This window comes from Odontesthes bonariensis, chromosome 1, assembly GCF_027942865.1.
Source record: "Odontesthes bonariensis isolate fOdoBon6 chromosome 1, fOdoBon6.hap1, whole genome shotgun sequence".
Classification (NCBI taxonomy): Eukaryota; Metazoa; Chordata; class Actinopteri; order Atheriniformes; family Atherinopsidae; genus Odontesthes; species Odontesthes bonariensis.
Genome location: NC_134506.1, coordinates 25,164,614 through 25,185,632, shown reverse-complemented (window position 1 = coordinate 25,185,632; position 21,019 = coordinate 25,164,614). Strand labels below are relative to the sequence as shown.

General features: G+C 44.5%; 3 protein-coding genes across 6 annotated transcripts in view; 2 read left to right on the top strand and 1 right to left on the bottom strand.

Annotated features, from left to right (window-relative positions):
• gse1b (Gse1 coiled-coil protein b) overlaps positions 1 to 18,242 on the top strand; it is a 166,407-nt gene extending 148,165 nt beyond the window's left edge. For all 4 annotated transcript variants that reach the window (XM_075461967.1, XM_075461981.1, XM_075461988.1 and 1 more), the window contains 14 exons: positions 345 to 553; positions 5,361 to 5,527; positions 5,799 to 5,999; positions 7,701 to 7,868; positions 7,995 to 8,356; positions 9,078 to 9,408; positions 10,552 to 11,189; positions 11,344 to 11,456; positions 11,587 to 11,851; positions 12,912 to 13,025; positions 13,202 to 13,576; positions 14,117 to 14,455; positions 14,998 to 15,101; positions 15,509 to 18,242. In XM_075461967.1, the coding sequence (XP_075318082.1) occupies positions 345 to 553; positions 5,361 to 5,527; positions 5,799 to 5,999; positions 7,701 to 7,868; positions 7,995 to 8,356; positions 9,078 to 9,408; positions 10,552 to 11,189; positions 11,344 to 11,456; positions 11,587 to 11,851; positions 12,912 to 13,025; positions 13,202 to 13,576; positions 14,117 to 14,455; positions 14,998 to 15,101; positions 15,509 to 15,649 (3,527 nt within the window). In that variant the 3' untranslated portion in view covers positions 15,650 to 18,242. The remainder of the gene's footprint in view (positions 1 to 344; positions 554 to 5,360; positions 5,528 to 5,798; positions 6,000 to 7,700; positions 7,869 to 7,994; positions 8,357 to 9,077; positions 9,409 to 10,551; positions 11,190 to 11,343; positions 11,457 to 11,586; positions 11,852 to 12,911; positions 13,026 to 13,201; positions 13,577 to 14,116; positions 14,456 to 14,997; positions 15,102 to 15,508) is intronic.
• The window catches only part of cox4i1 (cytochrome c oxidase subunit 4I1), a 79,445-nt gene that overhangs the window by 50,637 nt on the left and 7,789 nt on the right, over positions 1 to 21,019 (top strand). The window lies entirely within an intron of this gene.
• gins2 (GINS complex subunit 2) lies at positions 18,559 to 20,713 on the bottom strand. Its single transcript, XM_075471246.1, has 5 exons — positions 20,539 to 20,713; positions 20,178 to 20,292; positions 19,964 to 20,063; positions 19,467 to 19,593; positions 18,559 to 18,975 (listed from the first exon to the last, which is right to left on the bottom strand). Exons 1-5 carry the CDS (start codon positions 20,626 to 20,628, stop codon positions 18,847 to 18,849), a joined length of 561 nt encoding a protein of 186 aa, XP_075327361.1. The 5' UTR covers positions 20,629 to 20,713; the 3' UTR covers positions 18,559 to 18,846.

The following is a 21,019-nucleotide window of genomic DNA, read 5'->3' as shown; positions in this document are numbered from 1 at the left end:
CCAGTGTGCACAGCATATACATATACAGTATTACTGTTTAGGTTTAGCGTGTTCTCTTGTTGTGTGTGTCCTACATGTTGAGGCTGTGTGACTCTCATGGGGCTGCTCATCCTGATCACTGTCACGGGCCTAAGGCCATCCATCTGTTAATGTGTGCGTGCATGTGAGGACATTATTAGTTGCTATTGTTGTTCTGAAACCCCTTTTTTTTTTCTTTTTTTTTTTTTAATTTCCTTGTGAAGTAGCTACGCTGTGTTGTTTCATTTGCCTGTTTTTAGTAAAGAAAATCTATACTTTTATGAGCTTTGTTTGACTGCTTGTGTCATTTCTCTGTATTTCTCCAGCCACTTCGTCCATCAGTAGCGAGTCCTCTCCAGTATCCTCCCCCGCCACCAACCACAGCTCTCCAGTCAGCACACCCAAGAGAGGTCCTCTTGGTCCAGGACCTGTTCTGGTTCCCCCGGCGGGCCACAGTGTGCCAAACACCCCACCTGTAGTCACCATTGCTCCAACAAAGACAAGCAACGGCCTGTGGAGGAACGAAGGTCGCCAGGTAAACACAATGAGACACCCCCTGACACCTTGATTCTGGACTCCTGTCTTTTTTTATTTCAGCTTCTCTTTTTGAAGTCCCATGTTTGTCTGATGAATTTTTTATTTATTTATTTTTTTCATTTCATTCCTTTTGCATATTTGGATCATAAAGCAACATTCCGGTCTTCGCACTCTGCACGTCGCATTCTAGCACAAATGTATATCAAGGCGGGCTCTTGAGGGATTAACAGATTTTGTAGCTGGCTTGTAACATAAACTATGGAAGTATTTACTTCACGTTTGTGCATGTGACATAGCTGGCAGGTCTATGAATGTACCCCCACCCACCCACTTAGTGGTTCCATACGTTAAACAGTGCCAGCTGCCACTGGGACATTGGAGTGACGGCCTCAACGGCAACTAACATCTGTGCCCCTCGAGGCCCTCTCCCACTTGGCCCCTGGATTAGTCCCTCCTAAGTCCCAGTCTTGTGTCTCCTAAACCCCCTCAACCTCAGCTTTAGCCTCACCCCTTTCACCTAGGCAGTCAAATGCATCATCTACCTCATCAACCTGACACCCACTCTTGGTTATACAGTGTGGGACAGAGAAAGATGGAGAGCTGCTTGCTTTGATAAGGAGTAGATTATGTTCTTGCTTTAAGCCTTCTTATCTCCGCTCAGGGCTAATGGTTGAGGCCAAGTGCATGGCTATGAACAGTACTCGGCAACATGCGGAAACTCTCAGAGACACTTTGACGGTTCCCTGGAGACAGACAAAAGGGGGATAGTGAGGGGTGGGTGAGAAGGTCAGTCAGCCAGCAATATGTGGTAGCATTCAGACCATTGTCCTCTCTCCTGGAATCACCCCTGACCCTCACCCTCTGCAGCCACAGCTTTTACAAAATAACCCATCTGCAGTTCAGGGGCCAGCGAGAGCTGGAGAAACAGAGGAGCCCTCACAGTGATGTCACCCTATTTGCCATTCCTTTAGCATAGATATTTCACAGCGTGGGAGGAAAATAAAAGCGGCAGAAGCTCTGGCTTCTGCTTCCTTCATATAGTGTTGCTAATTCTCTGCATTTGTTTGTGTGCTTTTGCACACTGGCTGTGTGTGTATCTAAGAGGTCAAGCTCAAACTGAAAAAAGGTCAGATCACTGGGTTTGTGGCGCCCCAATGAGCAGTTCAGGGCCACCCTGCCAAGAAGGAGGAGGTTAAGGGAGGTGATGGTGACAAGAGGTTGGAATGAGGGGTTAGAGGTTGGGGGGGGCAGCAGGGGAGATGTGTCATGAAAGCAGGCGTCATCTCCCCATTTGTGCTGCAGCCTCAGAAAGAGCCAGAGGACCGTAAGGGATACGCATACAAATGCACCATAAAATTGTTCCTAATTTATGAAGACGATTTTTCTATCACTGAGTAGTGAAAAGGGCTGCATACAGAGGCAACAGTGCGCAATCTGGATCTCCTGTAAAAATGTCCGTTTCTGTGTGTGCACACGTTATGTGTCCTCCTTTCTCTGTTAGAAAAGTATTTCAGTGTCTCTCTCTCCGGATGAGACAGGAGTCTGCCTTTCAGAGGTGGGGTGATAGGCCAGGCAGTGGAGGGGGGAGGGCTTGGTGCGTTGGCATTTTGCTTTAATGACTGCAGGAGTCTGCTCCCGCTGCTGAATGTAATTGCTTTATAATTGGCAATTTGGATTCATGGCTCCATCTGAGAGGCGTAAACGAGCACTCTACAATGCACGGGGTCTCCCACCCTCACTGAGGGTTACAGGGGCCTAGCTCTCACAGAGGAAGATGGCTGTTAATGGATGTGTCCTTTGAGTTTGAGTTCTTGTATTTGTGTTGGGCAGTGTGTACTATGTGGCAGACGACTGGTGAATTGTGTGTGTTTTTGGGCAAGTGAGAAGTCAAAATGGGATAGCTGGTGTAGAAAAGTGACTAAGTGCATCTCTATTGAGGATAGAAGGTTCTGTCATCCACATCTTTGCATGCTCTTCTGTAGGTGAGCATTCAGATATTCAAGCAAAAATCCATTAATGAGCACTTTGAAAAATTGGAAAATCAAAAATGTATGTACAGTTATAAAGTTATATCGCATGGAAGTTCTTTGAGGCATGTACTATTTACTTTAACATAAATAATCTTCTATGTAACATGGATTTTGTTTTGGCTCTTAGTTACAGTATAAGTTGTTGAAGCAAGAAACTGAATTTGTCAGTGAGAATTATGTATCCACAACACCGCAATTATTGTTGTTCCATCTTCCCATGATAAGATTTCTGTAAAATTTGCAGAAAAGGAACAGCTGATTCAATTTGAGTGGTTATCTGTGTCTGAGAATGGCCCCAGTTTACAGTAATTGTGTAATGGTAATGATCTTAATCCAGGCCCCTGTGACGCTCACATTGTGCATGTTGCACAATAACATATTTCAATTGCTTAGTAACTTCTGAAGATGGCGTTATTTGATGCAATATCGTCTTTAATTCACATTTTTAGGTTACTCATAGGTGACACATGTTTTCCATCCTAAGAGCAAACATTCACACATCAACATCTGCATCACAGATGATGTTCGAGCAATCATGACCACCATGGAACATTTTCATTGTCATCGTGTTGATTATCTCTACTGATAAATGGTGCAGTGTGAATAAAAGCGGCTCCGCCTGTATTTACTGCACATATTACTGTGAATACATTATTCACTAATCTTGTTCTTTTATATCGGTCTATCTTTATGATGCTAAGGAGTAAAGGAAATGAGGAAATGCTCACAATACATGTGAGGATTTTGCTCGGTGAACGGACCGTACGTTCAGAAAAGAACCTGAAAAAGCACACATCTCCTCGCCTGAAGCCACGAAGGCTGCCAGACCTTATTCTCTGTGTTTAACTGGAAAATTTACTGGATTTTATTGGTCCTTACACATACAGGGCAACATGAGTGAGTGATGAAAAAGTGACACATTTAACACAGTATTGTTATTCATATTGAATACGACAGGATTATTTGAGCTTCCACAAGAATAATTCCTTGAGGTAACGTAGTTGACAGCTAAAAGTGGGCTGATTGCCAGTACTTCATCCTTTTTTTTTTTTTTTAACTTTAAGCACCTTTCAAGCGACATACTGAGATGGGGAAAAGCTACAGGGCATCAGCTGACGTGCCAAAACAGAGGAACTTAACAACGTCTCAGAGGAGACTATTGAGCATAGACTGGTTATTAAGGTAAATAATGACTGAAAAATACAGTACGTCCTCTTGTGGAAGTAATGTTGGGAAAAAAATGAGCCTGGCGCTATAATGGTCATTTACAGGATGCAAGTTTAAAAAAAAATAATATTAGAAGAAGAATTATATATCTATAAACTCACCCTGTATGTCGAAAAGACCGTATGGCACACAGAGGAAAAGAAGGCATTTGTAAAAAGAAAGACGAGGAGCAAAGAGAAACTGCATTTTGCAGTTCCAAAGCCACTATTTGATACTGAGTTATTTTGACATATGAACCTCTTTTCCAATTGGCTGCTGGGGCCATCAGGGAACGTCCACCTTCTCCCTGCGCTCATAAAGCTTTGAAAGGGGATGGGGTGCTTTGAGGGAATAAAGTGCTATAGTGTGTAGTGAAGCACAACAAACCGCAAGGAGCAAACAGTAACATAAGACTACTGGAAAGTGTGGAGAGGGGTTTAAACAAAGGGTGATGTGAGGAGCCTGAACATTAGAGGCATTTAAGACTGGATGTTGGCGCATCAGTGTCAGCCTTGGTCAGTGGCTGTGGAACAGGACGTGGAGGTAATGGCTCAGTAAATGGGATTTGTTTTATCAGAGGCAGCGAGAGAGAGGCTAGTACCGCTGTAAGGTCTCTTTCTATTCCCAGGGAGCCCAGAGGTTAATTTAGCAGGGCAAGAACGGCCTTCTCATCTCGCTCATGGCTTCAGCTATATCTTTTCAATCTTCCCTCTCTCTAGTTGTTCTTTTGCCAACTTCGTCCGGTTTTGTAAAACATTAGATCAACGTTCCAGCATTCTCATAAAAGTCCTCCTTGACGGTATATTCCTCCATAAAGGATTTCCTTGTACAACTTACAAGGATTGTAACATTTTCAGCTCTGCAGATGCATTTGTAGGCAGAGGAAAACCGAAGCTTCAGAAAACGTACTCCCACCCACTCCCACAGCGGGATGCCTTTTGTAGCTCTGAAACGGTGTATGTGCCTGCTCGAGTGTCTGTGTGTGTTTGTTGTGGGATTGGCTAAGTGAGACCAGGCTTGCTGCCAAAGGGAGAGAGGTGAAAGAAAAGAGGGGAGAAACAAAAACAGAGACAGAGGGATGTTGCTTTTTGGACTTTATTGTCTTCCCTGTAGATGTTGTTTTATGTAAGATGTGTGGACATAATCACACCCACACGCACTTTTCCTAAGATCAAAGTCATCATCTCTAGAAGCTCTGCTGTTGTCTACCATTACCACGTCCTCATCGATCATACAGATGTCATATATTGTTTTACTGTTTGAGAGAAAACAGCAGGGCTGTCTTTTCACCACTCTCTTTCTCCTCCTTCCATTTTATAATATATTTCCTAAGTGAAATGTTAAGCTGTCTATTTTTACTGGGAAGTGGTGTGTGTGTGTGTGTCTGAGAGATACAGAAATTGTATTAAAGTGCCTATGATGGCAAGCGAGGGTGAGGGAGGCTGCCACGCCACAAACAGATCTAACACCCCCCTCCTCAAAGGATTGGCTCCTTGAGCAGTGACAACTGTGACGGTCACAGGTTCTCATGCACAATGACTAAGGCTCTCTTTCTGTGTCTCTCTCCAGGCTGACTCGGGGCCTCGTGGGGCCAGCAGGGAGCGTCTGTGTGTTGAGGGGTCCCTCTCTCAGGAGAAAGGTGGCCCCTCAGTCCCTGCTCACCTCTTGGGAAACCCCTATGCCTTCGGTCTCACCCCCGGTGCTGTCATGCAGGATTCCCGTTTTCAGCCACTTAAGTAAGTCGAGCAGTTCTCTGCAGTTACCTACGAATTTGCTAATTCAACATCTTGTTTTACTTTGTTGTTATGATTAATAATTCATGTGTATATTAGATGCTCTGGAATAAGCAGCAGCACACATTAATCTTGTTGACATTAGGGCTGAGGAAGTATTTGAAGTATTGTATATAGATTCTTAGTGGAAATTGTCGAGATTCCGCACGTAAAAAAAAATCCAAGTCACCATATTTTTTGTGTGTTTTGCCTTTACTCCTTCTGTTACCTTCAGCCTGCCCAGACAGTTGACGAACGCAGTGCCTCCTGGTCCGGTACCAGAGGAGTACCTACGGGGTTTTCGGCCCTATGCCACAACTGAGGATGCCCTGAGGATGCAGTCTTTGCCCTTGGGCCTGGACCCTGCTACTGCAGCGGCTGCTGCTGCCTACTACCACCCCAGCTACCTGCCTCACCCCTCCTTCACGCCATACAGGTAAAGCCGCTAGCATGGTTGACGCGTCTGTCACGGCGGTGGCGGACCGTGACGTCAAAATGACGTATCAGGCACGGCGCTTCCCTTGAAAAGACGGCGCAGCGCGTTGTCGTGCACCAGTCGATTTTTGTAACTTGGCAGCGCCACCAACGAAAAACCAGATGGACCGTTGTGAGAGCAGGCTCAGTCAGGAGGTGCGTTTGTAGAAGCAGCTGTACGAAACTTCAGTGAAACAGCACAGGGACCACGTAAACTCCCAAAACTGGTGGACAGAGATTGGCAGAACTTTGGGGAAAGAGGGAGAGTTCTGTAAGAATGTGTGGAAGAAGCTACGGGACAGATACCTGAAGGCAAAGAAGAGGGCAGAGATTCAAAAAGTGGTGATGCCGGGGGCTTCAAACCATCACCTCTTTTAACTGAATTAAAAAATTAAAATTATCCGAATACTGCAGCAGTATCATTAATGACAGTATTCCTGCTCTTCATTGTTTTCTTCTCCACTTTCGTGGTTGTAGAGTAGCGGTAACCTTCACGTAGCAGCGCCACCTCTGTGACGGAGAAAATTGCAACTACTGGCGCAACGACTTGCGCCACTATACATGGCGGGCACGAAATCGTGACGTCATCAACACCGCTCGCGCGAGTAGACGCAGCAACCATGCTAGAGCCTTAAGCCTCCCGTTTGATTCGTTTTGTGAACTTTGCACAGATTTCCTTAGAGACCATATGGTGCTGTATGCATTTGTTTAGTACTCAGCAGTAAATACATTAGTGCGTAAGTGACCTTGAACTGAAGCTCCCAGAGATAACATATTTCATTGGTGTTTTTTTATTTTTTATATTGAATGGACAAGGAAATTGTAAAGTTTAGTGAAAAGTGACCAAAACCTAGGACAGCATAATGATTTCTATCAGGAGTGAAGCTTGCCAAATGAAAGGGGACAGAGTATCAATTTTAGATTCTGGCACTTAGCATTTTGGTACAGTAACTCTTTGCAACACTCAAGCTCAGAGTCCTAAATGATAGATACAGACGATATAATTGGACAGGCTGCTGGTACGAAGCCTGTGTTTGAAAATGTCTGGGTCAGCAATGTCAAAATGCTTTTAAGAAGCCCATTAAAAATGAATAACACATCTGTTTATTTCCTAATGCTGTGGTAATGCCATTAATGTTGCTCTTTTGCTTTCTTAACTTAAGAAAAGGAGCACTACATTTAGTTTTGTTGTCCTTAGCTCTGTATGTTTCAGATTGTGAGAAATCACAAAATTAGGCTTTCTTTTAATTAAAACTTGTGTTGAATAATGAAACCTAATACATGTCATTGTGTGCTATGCGTGATCACGTGTCTTTGTGTGTGTTTGTGTGTTTAAAAGTCTGCATGCGTGTGGTCTCTCAACTAAGCTAGATTGTAGAACTGCAGTACCCATCACACACACTGTGCTGTAATGGATTTAATGAGGGTTTGGGCAGAAGATGTCACACACATACACAGTCTCCTGCTAGCCGCTGTACAGTGATTGAGGTTAGCTGACATACACTGCTGCATCCCTGAAAGATGGAAGACCCCGTGATGTCGCCTCTTTGGGAGATGGAGGCTCGCAGGTTAATGAAAGCGAATGCTGCACTGTCACACAGGGAGACTGACTTTCTCTTCTTCTCCCTTTTTTTTTTCTTTTTACTTGTGATCCTTATCCCAGGATGGATGACCCATTCTGTCTCTCTGCTTTGAGGTCACCTTTCTATCCACTGCCAACAGGGGGAGCTTTACCCCCCATCCATCCCCCTACTGTTCACATGCACCTACCTGGGGTCCGCTACCCTGGAGACTTCACGCATCCTTCACTGTCAGCTCTGCAGTCTGAGAGGTAAAGTCTCCCGCAGCATATACGTTGAACAATGATGCGTCGAGCAATGATGCGTCTTTCTTTCTAATGTCACTGACATCTACTTTTGTTTTTTTCTGTCAACTTGATTTATTTAATCTTTTTTAGACTCCAGCTGGAGGATGAACTGCGGCGTGAGAGGGAGCGTGAACGAGAACGGGAGCGTGAAAAAGAGAGGGAGCGCGAGGCCGAGAGAGAGAAAGAGCGGGAGAGGGAACGAGAGCGTGAAAGAGAACGAGAGAAGGAGCTCGAGAGGGAGAGGGAGCGCGAGAGAGAACGGGAGCGGGAGAGAGAACGGGAGAAGGAGCGGGAAAGAGAGAAAGAGCTGGAGAGGCAGAAGGAGAGGGCGCTGAGGGAGAAGGAGCTGCAGGCATCCAAAGCTATGGAGAACCACTATCTAGCCGAGCTCCACCCCATGAGAGGACAGGAAGAACGGACCAAGCCTGAGAGACTAACCCCTAATCGGGCTGGTATGTGTCCATGCATCCTATGTAGCCTTTGTAAGCTACAATCATGCTGCCTATGAACACTTGTCCCTGTAAACATTTCATATACAGCTGAAACAGTCCATCTTTAAATCCGTGAATTAATCTATAACAGACTAATCTGCTGTCATTGGTTACAATAAACCGGATATCCAGAGTACTAGGCCGTTGGTAGGAAGAAACCACTGTCGGAATGATGTGCTGGCACTTTTGTTTTTACTCCAGTTGAGGAAATTAAGGAACAGTTTGCATAATTAGCTTGAAAAGGGGCTAAAATATTCAATCAGCTCTAACTTGATTGTTGGCTTGCAGTCTGTCATACAATTGTCATTTGTTTGAATAAGATCGATGACAATAACATGAACATATTCCTGTAGTGTTTACCTGTTATTTATGTAAATCAGTGAGTTGACTTGATGAACTATTACTGATGTTAGCGTAATATCTGCTGTTGTAGTTGGTTAATAACCAGTGTGTATAAACCTTTCACTGTAGTGACAATAGCCAATAGCCATAGAAATGAGCTAAATAAGAGTTTCCCAGGGCGAAACTAGTTCCTTGAAGACTTTTGCACTTTTACTCTTTTTTTTTTTCCCCTCACCTTTTCAGAGTTTATATTAAACAGAAAAAAATTACTATAACAATTGGCTCCAGCTAGAAAATCAAGTTTTTTTTTTTTTTTAGGCTGACTTTTCTCTCTCTGCAGACAAAACCAAAGAGCCCGCACTCCCAGCCCCCAAGCCAGTCCCACCTGGAATCCACCCTTCAATGGTTCAATCACATCATCCTGTTCCAGGTCTAATATCAGGCCACGGCCTCTACATGGGGCCCAGCACTGTAGCCGCAGGCCTCTCAGCCTCAATGATCGCTCAGAGGACCAATGAGGAAGAGAGGTGGTTGGCGCGGCAACGCAAGTTGCGGCAGGAGAAAGAGGATCGTCAGTACCAGGTGTCTGAATTCCGCCAGCAGGTTCTGGAGCAGCATCTGGACATGGGCCGGCCAGCTGACACATCAGATCACAGGACAGACTCGCACAGGTGAGACAACACTCAAGTTAAACTTGATTCAGTGCAGCCAAGAAATTTCACACAAACACATATTTGTTGTGTCAATTTCTTTTTTTTTTTTTTTTTTTTATTTGATTTTGCAATTGCAAAGATGTTTTGCCTATTATCTGATTGAGATGAGGCTTCAAATCTACTCTCTTTCTGCCCAAATTGCAGAAGTATGATCCTGATTCATTTTATTTCGTGAGTGGGCATGAGGTAGGGGTCTCAAACAGGCAGCGAATGGGACTACTAAAACACACAGGGACTGATTCTCATCTAATCCTCACAACCATGCACAGCAAAACACCCCCCTACCTACCCTTTATTGTTACAGTGACTGTGTTTGTGTTGTTGTGTGCGATTAAGAAGTGAGGTTGTGGTCAATGCTGGTAGGACGGGAGTGATACGCAAACATCTTCTATCAGTAACCCTACAGTATAATCGCATAATCACAGCTCACAGGCTGCAGATTGCAGATAAGACACACATTAAATCCTTCACACACATGCACAACACAAACGGGAGCATTGTGCATAATTGGCAGGTTTCATTTGGAAATATTCTTAAGAAAGCGTCCATCTGCCATTCTTTCCTCTTCACCGTTACAGTTTCTATCCCCCCCAAAGGCATTTTTTTCCCTCTTTTTCCAACCTTGAATACATATGTACTCATCCACACTCATTTCAGTGTGATTCCCTTTCTTTTCATGTAAAATCCACTGCTCTTCTTACTGTCCCTGGGTCATTCATACACTGGCAGCCTATTTCAACTGGCCTCTTCCTCAGAATACTGCTCTTTTCTGTGTAGGTGTGAGTGTGTTTGTGTGTGCACGCATGCCTCACTACAAAGGCCTTAAAGATCAAAAAGAGGCTTGTGTATCTGGGGGACTGTGTGTGCCTTAGCCACATCCTCACTCTCCTCTGGGCTACTCTGTCTGGGACTGATAACGCTGCTGTGCACAGGCACAATGACATGACTAAAAGGAAGGCAGCATGGCATATGAACACTGTTGTGTGTCCCTGTGCAGCATCTATGATCAGGAAACACTCTTTATAAATGTTTATAAAAGATGTGCGCTCTGTACTCCGTGTCTAACACATGTGCAATTCCTATTTAATTCTATCTCTACAGATCCATACCAAATCACCACGAACCAGGAAGCCGGGAGCATCACCCCCACTTAGGCGCCCCTCCACCTCTCATCTCCCCGAAACCTCCACAGCCACAACGTGAACATCACCCTCCCACAACCCTGTGGAATCCTGCATCTCTTATAGAAACAACCTCAGAGTCCAGACGTAGCCACGAGCCCTCAGGGATGGGACACTACGAGCTCAGTCAGCTGCTCCCGGGGGCCTCCAAATATGAGGATGGAGCACGAAGGAGAGATGTGGGCACAATGGAGAAATATCCTCATCTAAGAGGTCCTCCAAGCCTGACTGAGCCCAGCACCTTCCTTGCTGATCTAGAGAAATCCACCCAGTCCTTCCTGAGCCAACAGAGGGCATCTCTCTCTCTGACAAGCCAATATGAAATGGGGGGAACCTTCAAAAGTAGTGCTGGACTGAAAAGCCTCCAGGGACACCCAGGTTTGAGCAGACATGGACAAGGGGTTGGAATGGTCCCTGGGCCAGTGATGGCACAGGTATCCACACTGGGAATGGGTCCGGACACAGTGCTGATCTTTGATGAGTTACTTCAGCAGCACCGGAGGCCTGTAAGTAAGCTGGACCTGGAAGAGAAGAGGAGACGGGAGGCCAGGGAGAAAGGTATTCACTACAGGCACATCCTTACATCTAATAACCTGCAGTCTTACATTCTTTTAAAAAATTATAACCACATCTTCTCCATGTAGTCTTCATCTGTTACGAGAGGATTTCATAAAAGGTAGTGTGTCAAGAGTCCTTTCTATGATTTCTGCAGGTTACTACTATGAGCTGGATGACTCGTATGATGAGAGTGATGAGGAGGAGGTGAGAGCCCATCTCAGGAGAGTAGCAGAACAGCCCCCACTCAAACTGGATGACTCCACAGAGGTAAAATACCAGCCAGCACATTTGCTTTTGGAGCTTTTCCATGATGGAAGACCATGCAGGTCATCCTGATAAAACACTGCAGTAAGAGGATCTTTTTTCCTTTTTTTTTTTTTTCCATCTCCCTGTATAGAAAATGGACTTCCTGAGAGTGTTTGGCCTGACCACGGTTGGCAGGCATGATGATCTTGTACAGCAGAAGAGAAGGAAGAGGAGGAGGATGCTCAGGGAGCGAAGCCCTTCCCCACCTGCCTCACAATCAAAACGCACTCCCACTCCTTCTCAACTCAGCACTCGCTTCACCCCTGAGGAGATGGACCGGGCTCCAGAGCTGGAGGATAAAAAGAGATTCCTCACCATGTTTAGACTATCACATGTCACCATACAGCAGAGGAGAGGTATGCATACACACCCTGTGGATCAGTTATTCCAACCCAACACTTTTAATCAACGTTGCTATGTTTTAAAACACAACGTGTAACAATGTTTCCACGGAAACAATGACTCCTTATTGTTCAAGTTAGGAATGGGTGGGTCACGGGAGCCAGCTTTGTGCAATTAAGGGAACAGGATTTCTTTTTATTAATGCACATATGTTTGCACCATAGCTTGAGACACAAGTGAGCTCATATCTGAATGCCACAGAATAAGCTATTTGGAAAGATTAAATGACTAAACTGAGACAGTGGTCTTAACATGCCAAGCAAACATCTCCATCAATTACTTCTATCCCCTTTTCTCAATTCTGCAGGGTAAAGACTGATGGCATGCTCATTTAGCTCAGAGAGTAGTAATCATTCTCAGTTCATTTCAGCTGAGCCCTACCAGCTTTATGTGCACTACACTCCCATGAACATGCTGACTTGAGCCTCAAAGGACATTCTAAGGGGTTAGAAAATGCCACGTCAACCGTATACCCCGATTTTAAGTGCAGCATATATTTAGCAATATGTGCACAAGATAGTGCTTTGTATTTTCCCAGTTTGAAAGACAAAACTGCTTTTACACACACGATGCACAGCATTTCGGAGCCTTACTAATTACCTAGCCTCAATCCTTACCTTAACATGTTTCCATGTTTATGCATTTAGCAGATGCTTTTATCCAAAGCGACTTACACTCATATCCCAGGTAGGCAGGTAGCATAAGGGGCTCTTGCCTAAGGACCCCTTAACCAAATCTTAATCTTCAAACCACCCCATTTTAAAGTGTGTCAGAAATGTCTTTAAATGCTCAAATGGTCGTTTAGAAAATTGCCATAAAAGCACATGCTCACACTCTCTGAATTGGGAATTTAGACTCTGGTCTTACTGTTCACAGCCTGCAGATGGCAGTATTCTACCTCCTTTATTGTAAAACCTCACTTTTTGCACACACAGGGATAGATGGAGGCTAACAAAACGGTGAATAAGCAATGCACAGAGAGGATTAACACTGAAGTGTGTTTTTCTGTCTTAGACAATGAAAAGGTGGTGGAGCTGCTTCAAGCCATCAAAGAAAAGAGTGTAACCTTGGATAACATCAGGCATGCACCTCGTCCGCTGTGTAAGAGCCCTCCAGCACAAACCTCTGGTAAGACAAATGCCAGTGAACATACACATTAAGTGTTAAGTAGTTTATTGGTTAGTTGTTTTTTTTCATCATGTATATGAAAAGGGGCTGTAAATGTAACGGTGTAAACCGAGCTACAGCTGTTGGAATGTTGATCTTGACCTCGTCATGGATAACATATGTTCAAATGATTGCAGATCCAGCATTCGCCCAGCCCTCCTCTGAATCAGAAGACCACCATAATGTCAGACTGCAAAGCCCCCCCTCACATTGCCCCGCATCCCCCAATGGCCATCCAAAACCCCTTGGAGACACATTAAGACCAAAGGCACCCCCTTCTCCAGCTGTCTACCCAGACAAGGCCCGGGGGCCCAGTGAGGGACCGATTTCAAAGAGGAGCTCCAGCCTGCTCAACAGCTTGCGGCCCCCACACCCCCTGCAGGCTAAAGAGGGGCTTCACAGCGTGAATGGACGCACAAAAGCCTGGGACAGCTTCACCCCAGAGGAATTTGCCCAGCAGTTCCACGAATCTGTACTTCAGTCCACTCAGAAGGCTCTGCAGAAACACAAAGGTAAACTGCTCAAGATGGGATATATTTGCAAAGATGGCTTCTGACTCACAGCATCGTGAAATCTTAATAGAAAAGATGCTATTTTAATTTCCCCAGCAATTACTAACTAAGCGTTCACAGCAAAAACAATGTTGCTCGACTCACTTATGTTACACCATTTATCCAGCAGGTTTTTTTTTTTTTAGGGTTAAACTTGCATCTTGTCAATAAATTCCTTTCGGTTGCAAAGACTTTTTTTTGTTAATAATCTTTTTATTTTTTGTAATCAGTTCATTTCTACGTTTTGTCGGTGAAAAGTCTCTGAAGTCTAACTTGCAGTTAAAAACCTAAGCGAGTTCGATTAAAAAAAACAGATGGAAAATGGTCCGCAAAGTCTCACAGAAACTAGGAAATTGGGAAATCTTGACTCATAAATGGTTCAAATGAAAATGAATGTATGACCAAAACTGTTTCTGTTTGTTGACGACTTGTGCCGTCACCAGCATTGAATGTAACGGATGGATTGACGTTTCTTTCCCGTGTCCCACCGGTATTCTTTAGGAGGAGCCACAGGGGTGTCGGAGTCGTCCCACCTCCAGGAGTCCTCTGTTCACTACAACATTCCCGAGCTGCAGAGCGCCCCTGGCCGACCATCACAGACACTTTCCCAGTCTCACTCCAACGCACAGTCATTTCCCCATCCACATTCACACTCTCACCCTCAGCCCAACGGGCAGCACTTTCCAATGCCCCTCCACAAGGAGGCCTCAGGGATGAGGGAGGACATGTCTGGTCCAGAAGACTCTGAGGAGGATGGAGAAGAGGAGGAAGAGGAGGCACCCGTTTCCAAGTGGCAGGGAATTGAACCTATATTTGAAGCCTATCAGGAATATGTTGAAGGTATGACTGGTACTGTTTATTCTTTTTTGATGTTGTGGTCTGTAAAGGCCCACTAAGCTATAGCATGATCAATTATGCTTTACAGATTACAGATATATGTTAAAAAAAGACTAGTTACCATCTACAATGACATGAAAATGCAAAAATAACAAAAAGTAAAATGACATAAATCTAATGACCGTTCTGTAAACACAAGAGCTATTGCAGGGTTCCCTCATCACTAAGAAGGTGGTAATTATCCTTTTTACATAATTGATTTATGTGCAAACAGAAGTTAAATCATCATTTTACCACATATCCAGTCAAAATGAGCTGAGCTGTCATCCAATCAGTCGCAGTCCTTTATGACGCACTTTGTGACCGGTGTATTTTCATGTGATGATATGTGTCGCCAATGAAATGAGCAGAACCTACCATTCGTATAGTGCTGGACTCTGCTCAGAGGTCAATGCAAACTGCCGCTGGCTTGCATTCGATTTCAAGCTTCAATGTGCATATATTTTTTTCTTCACTATTCTCCACCCTTCGTTGTTGTCGCATAGAGCAATGTTTGGAAAGACAAGTATTGCAGAGCCAGTGTCGAAGACTCGAAGCTCAGAACTACAACCTCAGTCTGACTGCTGAGCAGCTGTCTCATACCATGGGGGTAAGACACACACACACACACACACACACATATACTGTTGTGAATGAGGTTGAAGCCATGTTGTCGAGGCATGAGGTGCAAATACTTTGTTGCTTTTTGAATTTAAAGCTTTGTACCCTAGGGGGGCATGAACAACCTACAGGTCAGACTCTTTAACGTAAGATACAACCATTATCTAAGATAATGATTTGCTCGTTTACAATGTTACTGAAACTCCTAAGTTGTTTCATGAGCACGAGAACAAAGGGAAAGTTTCCTGGGATGCAAAGGTGTAATTCATGATCAAGTGTCCTTCCCTCCTCAAAAATTGAGCATGAAGTTTACGACGTGGATAACGGAAATCCGGTTAGCTGCCTTTTTCGTGATTTTACTCATATGCTAATGTTTAGCTTTCCTTGGTCACACAGGAGCTGATGTCCCAGAGGCAAAAGCTGGCAGTGGAAAGGGAGAAGCTACAAGCAGAGCTGGAGCACTTCAGGAAGTGTTTGACGCTGCCGCAGACACACTGGCCGAGAGGTGGCCATTACAAAGGCTACCCTCCAAGGTGACCCCGACATGCTGACCTGAAGACTCCCAGGCCACCGCAGCTGCCTCCCATTCAGACAAAGACCCAGAGTTTATTTTTCATGGCCTGGTCTTCATAGCTCCATCGAGGAGAATATGGCTGGCTCGATCAGTGAGTGAATGAACTGAGAGAATGACTAGACAGACGGGTGAATGCACAGGAGACAGGACCATTCAGTGAAGGACAGTTAGTCAGTGGATTGTGGCTTTTGCCAGGGACTGCACCATAAGCCACTAACATGTGCCAATGTAGCCAACCCAAGATCAGTGGGAGCACGGGGCAGGAGAACCTAAGGATCAACACACACCTGCTTTTCACGTTCTTCAGCTCCCGCTGCTCTGTTCAGTCCTTGCATCCCTCACCGCCACACCTACATAGACAATCCTGCCAATGAGGGAGCAGCTACCCCCGCAGGGGTGTCATCACAAGACTTGAAAGCTCCAAATCTCCAAAAGGCCTCTGGTTCGTTGAGACTGATTTCTATCAGTGGCCACGTGAGGTTTTGAACTGGAAATGCACTTAAGAATAAAAGCTGAAGAACTACCTGGTGGTACTGTGTTACAACATAGAACTGTTCAAATTAGGGAATAACCTAGAAAATGCACATTTTTGGAAAGAATTAAGGAAATGTTTTATTTCAAAATAGAAAATTTGAAAATAAGAATTTTAAAGGGTGCTTCAGCCTTGTATTGTATATAATATGAAGACTTAAAAGAATTTTGTATGTTTTTATTATGTTAATCATTGTTCTTTTAAAAGAAAAAGCCTGCCATTTTTATATGTTAATGCTTTTTTTTTTTGGGTTGGAAAAAGAAAGCCTTGCTTTTTGTGTTTGTACTGCTGCTGGCCAGAATAGCTCTTTTTGAGATGTTTAACAGAGTGAAAGAAGGCAGGATGCACTCCTGCTCCTATTCTGCCCTGGCACTCCACAGCTGAGACCCAGCCACAGCCACCTCATCTGGCCCCTGAAGTCAGCAAAGCTGACGCCGAGGGCCCCCCCCCACCCCAGACACGGCTCCTGCCCTCTCATCCCTCTTCCCGTCACAGTAACGAGTCTGCTTTAACAACTCGCCTGCTCTGCTTCACTGCTGCTGGCATGACTAGTTAGCTTGATACCCACATACAAAACAAATCAGATCCACAGTGATATATAGTATATATATTTTTAATGTTGGTCATGTGACTTACTTGATTATATTAAGACATGAAGAGTCTCTTAAGCAGCCAGCAGATGAAGCTGGTTCTTGATGCTTTATCTTACCATTGGACCTTCACTTTTCTTCTTAGGACATTACATAGCATTGGAGTGACAGTATGACGGTTTGCCTAATGTAACACTTTACAAGATCAAGCCCTTATCGGCAGCCATTTAAGGACATAGTGCCAAAAAAAACAAACACTTAGGATTCTTCATTTTGATTAGAGTAGCAGTTGGGTGGCCAAACATTGAAGCCAGAATGGCCATCTTCCTTTTGTTGAACTACTCACCTACTTGGAGCATTTTTTTTTTTTTTTTTTTTGGACCCCCACTATATCCAAAGTTGCCAACATCTCCTTTGTGTGATTTCTAATCTTTTACTAAGACAAAAATCTGGCATTTTGTGGTGCATGTGGAATGAAACGGGGGTTCCCTCTATCCGCCCCGTTCCTCTTGTCAGCCTCTGCCCTGAAATCCAGCGGGTATCACGCCAACTTCCTAACCGTGAGTCGGATGTGCTAATTAGGACCCCCAGAGGCCATCATTGAGTCGTCTAGATCGTTGTTTGAAGTTTTAGGTTACGGTGGTGGGATGTTTGACGTGAAAGGGTGAAGACTTTCAATATTTCAAAGTAAAAGAAAAATATATATATAAAACTTTAAAAAAAGACGAAAAAAAATGTACTAAAAGTTCATTTATATTTAAGAACGAAGCACAACTACCCCACGCATACACTATATTACAAGTGCCTCAAGAATTTGGGAGCATGTGAATGAGTTGCAGTCCACGTGATGGGCATTCTACACCCAACATCAGCGATCAGGGACTTTACATTTTACATTGAAGTGTCTGCTGTCTGTCTCACACCTTTCAAATATGTGCAAGTCAAGAACTGACACTAAATTTGTTTATCTGAACAAATCTCTAAAAATCAGTTCAATCGCAAGACCTTTTTTTAAATTTTTTTTTTATCTATTATTATTAATGAGGCCTAAGCCGGATCAGAGGAATACAGTGTAGTCTGTTATTTTTTACACAGCAGTCGAGAGCCAACAGCGCAGCCTGTCAGTACATGAGGGAGCATGCATGCTGAGGTAAGCTGCCAATTAGCCGGAGAGAGGAGGGCACGGCAAGACGAGCCTCTCGCTCAACCTCCCCGTGTCTCCAACCCACGCACGCCCATGCAATAGCCCCATTACTCAGTGGAGGATGTCTAGATGCTGTGAAATGAAATCCTGTTTTTAAAAATGTACTTGTTTGAATTCATTGTAATGTAATATATTCTTTGTTGAATGTAGTAATTAGGTATTTATGAATATATGGCTGTGATTTCAGACAAAAAAGAAAATAAAATACTTCAAAAATGTTAAATATCAAACTTTGTGGGGTGTTGGTGTTGTGGATGGGGCAACTTCGCAGAGCGGAAAAAGTGTTTGATCCACATTGTCCAATATTAACTAACAGCGTGTTCATTTTTAGATTTAAGAGATGAAAAGTAAGAGCCTTAGTTTGAGCCATGCTTGCGGCTTTCCTTCCACCCTTTTAGGTATTGGTAACAGTTCTGTCATTTTAATATTGAGCCTCTATCAAACCACAAAACCCTGCAAAACCCGACTCGCCAACATAAATTCTATTACGTTAAAAGAGTGAACGTAGCCAATCAAAGACTGCAGGGAAAGTAGACTTATGCATACACACATTTATTTGATCACGCACTAAAACCGCAAACATCAAGCACTCTTAATTCATCTACATAGATGCACGGAGGTACATCAAGTGTACATACTTTTCAAATCTGCTGGCAGACATGCGAGTCTTCCTGGAAATAAGCACGATCCCTTATAAGGCCAAGTAAAACCGTCCGGTTCCTGTGAAGAGATCGATGCGGGGCCCTGTAGGAACGCACCGTAGTCCCATAGTTTGACCCGAGTCTTCCGAAATTCTTGAGACGAGGTCCAAACCTTCTCCAACAGGGTTTCGGATCAGTAGTTCGTTAACTGGCCCTTACTGGAGCCGGGCTGCAGGTTGGAGCGCAGCTTGTACATGCAGTTGAGGGAATCTAAGAAGAACGCTCGTATGGTGTTGATCTCCATCAGAGTCAGGTTGTCCAGCTACAAAGTGAGAGAGGAAACATGCTCGGGTTCAGAATGCAGCCGGACAGAAACGCCACACTTCGCTTTCAATACCCCATTAGCCAATGTGTCAACATACAGTAATTAAGTTTTAAAGAGATAAAAGGTCCATTTGTCAGCAATTGTACCTTATTGTTGACAAATTATGGCAAAGGGCAACAGCTCGCTCTTACATGGGGCAATAACAGGTGATAAAGTGACTGGTGGTCCTGCTGACTAACTGATACAAAAAAAAAAAAAAAAAAAAAAAAAGATGCATTTTTACACATTTCCCCACAATTTCAGTGTCACTGCATTTCAAGTACACCTTTAGTTTTACAACTCTTTTCCTCTGGAACAATAAAAATGAAACCGTGTTCCTGAATCTGATCAGCAAATGGCCCAAAGAAAGGCCAAAACTACCAAATGCCTTCGTCTATACAGACTGATGGTCTAAAAGCTCTGCTAAGACTCCTGCTGGTCCGTTTTACCTTGGCGTGGGCCTCCTGCTGACTGATGAAACTGTCAGTGGACAGGCGCAGTTTGGCGATTCGAGTGTCCCAGATGTCTTTGACCAGCGTGCGGATCTCATCTGCTTTGGGAATGTTGTCGGACGCGCTAAAAGGACAGAATATTAAGATTAAGATCGGATTTATTGTCACGTACAGGAAATGCACAAAATGTCTCCGCTTTTAACCCATCCAGGTTGGCACCTGTTGAGCATGCACATGCACAGGGTCACACACTCATAGAGACAGGTGCCACACACTGGAGCGGTGGGCAGCCATTCACAGAGCCCGGGGAGCATGGGGGCACGGTGCCTTGCTCAAGGGAACCTCGGCTGGAGGGCGGACTGACACCCCTCCAGCTGTCAGTTCCACCAATCTTTGAGTGTTGAGAGTGGGAATCGGACCTCCAACTTTCCGGTTATTGGACGACCCACTCTAACCACTGATCCACGGGACGAAAAGCTGCACTTCCGACTCACTGGTTCAGCAACAGTTGGGTCAGCTCCATGTAATAAGGACTGGGAACTGGTGTGAACGTGTCCTCTTTCCTCTCAAGCTCTCGCGTCTCCTCCAGTTTCTCTGAGGGGTGGAGCAAAGCACGGAGGGAAGGGAAAAGGGGAAATGCCACAAGGATGAGAATCATCCTTTGTTCGCCACATGAAAAACTCGTCGATCATCGTGAATAAACATTACCGACATCCATCCACTCGGGCGGGACAATTCTGCATTTCTGTCTCTGCTTTAAGTTAAGAGCCAGCCACACGGGAACATCAACAGGCAGTCCGGGGTTGAAAGGACCCAAGTCGCCCTGAGGAGGACAGAAATAAACACCGTAGTTCTCACACACAAACGCCAAACAACAAGTATCTGCATCGTGTGTGTGTGTGTGTATTACAGCCAGTCGTTGAATTACATGTAACCTAACAAAGACGCTATTGAAAAGGGAGGTTTTACATACACAAAGTATTAGGCTAATGAGGCTAACCTGTAAGGTTTTACAGTCTACAGTAAAGTATTAGCTCTGTGTGTTTTTTGCCCAACTCGGTACGCTTACCCCGATCAAATAGATCTTGTCCAGACTGAAATTCGGTATTATCTTCACTAATTCCTTCTCAGCAAGGAATTCGACTTCTGCTGGATCCATAGCTGTTTGTTATCGTGTTTCCTAAACCTTTCCAAACCCACACACACACCCGATGAAAACTGTTCCCGCGCTGCAGGCTGTACGAATCCAGAGAGAAAACAAGGAGGGGTCAATAGCGTCATCAACAGGAAGTATGAAACCACACTGAGGGCAGCCTCTACCGTCTCGTTTACGCTGACTTTTAGCGTATTTTTGTTGGAATTCACTTGCATATGATGTATCTGATTCATGAGGTAAACTCCACTTTGAACGCGATAATATTTCGGGTCGAGGGGGGCGACTGATGATGACGAAGCTGACGTTACCATAACTTCACTTTCTCGCTGTCCAGCATGAAAGAAGGAAGTGCAGTGGCAATGACTTGTCACGAGGTGGCAACATTGAGCTGCTC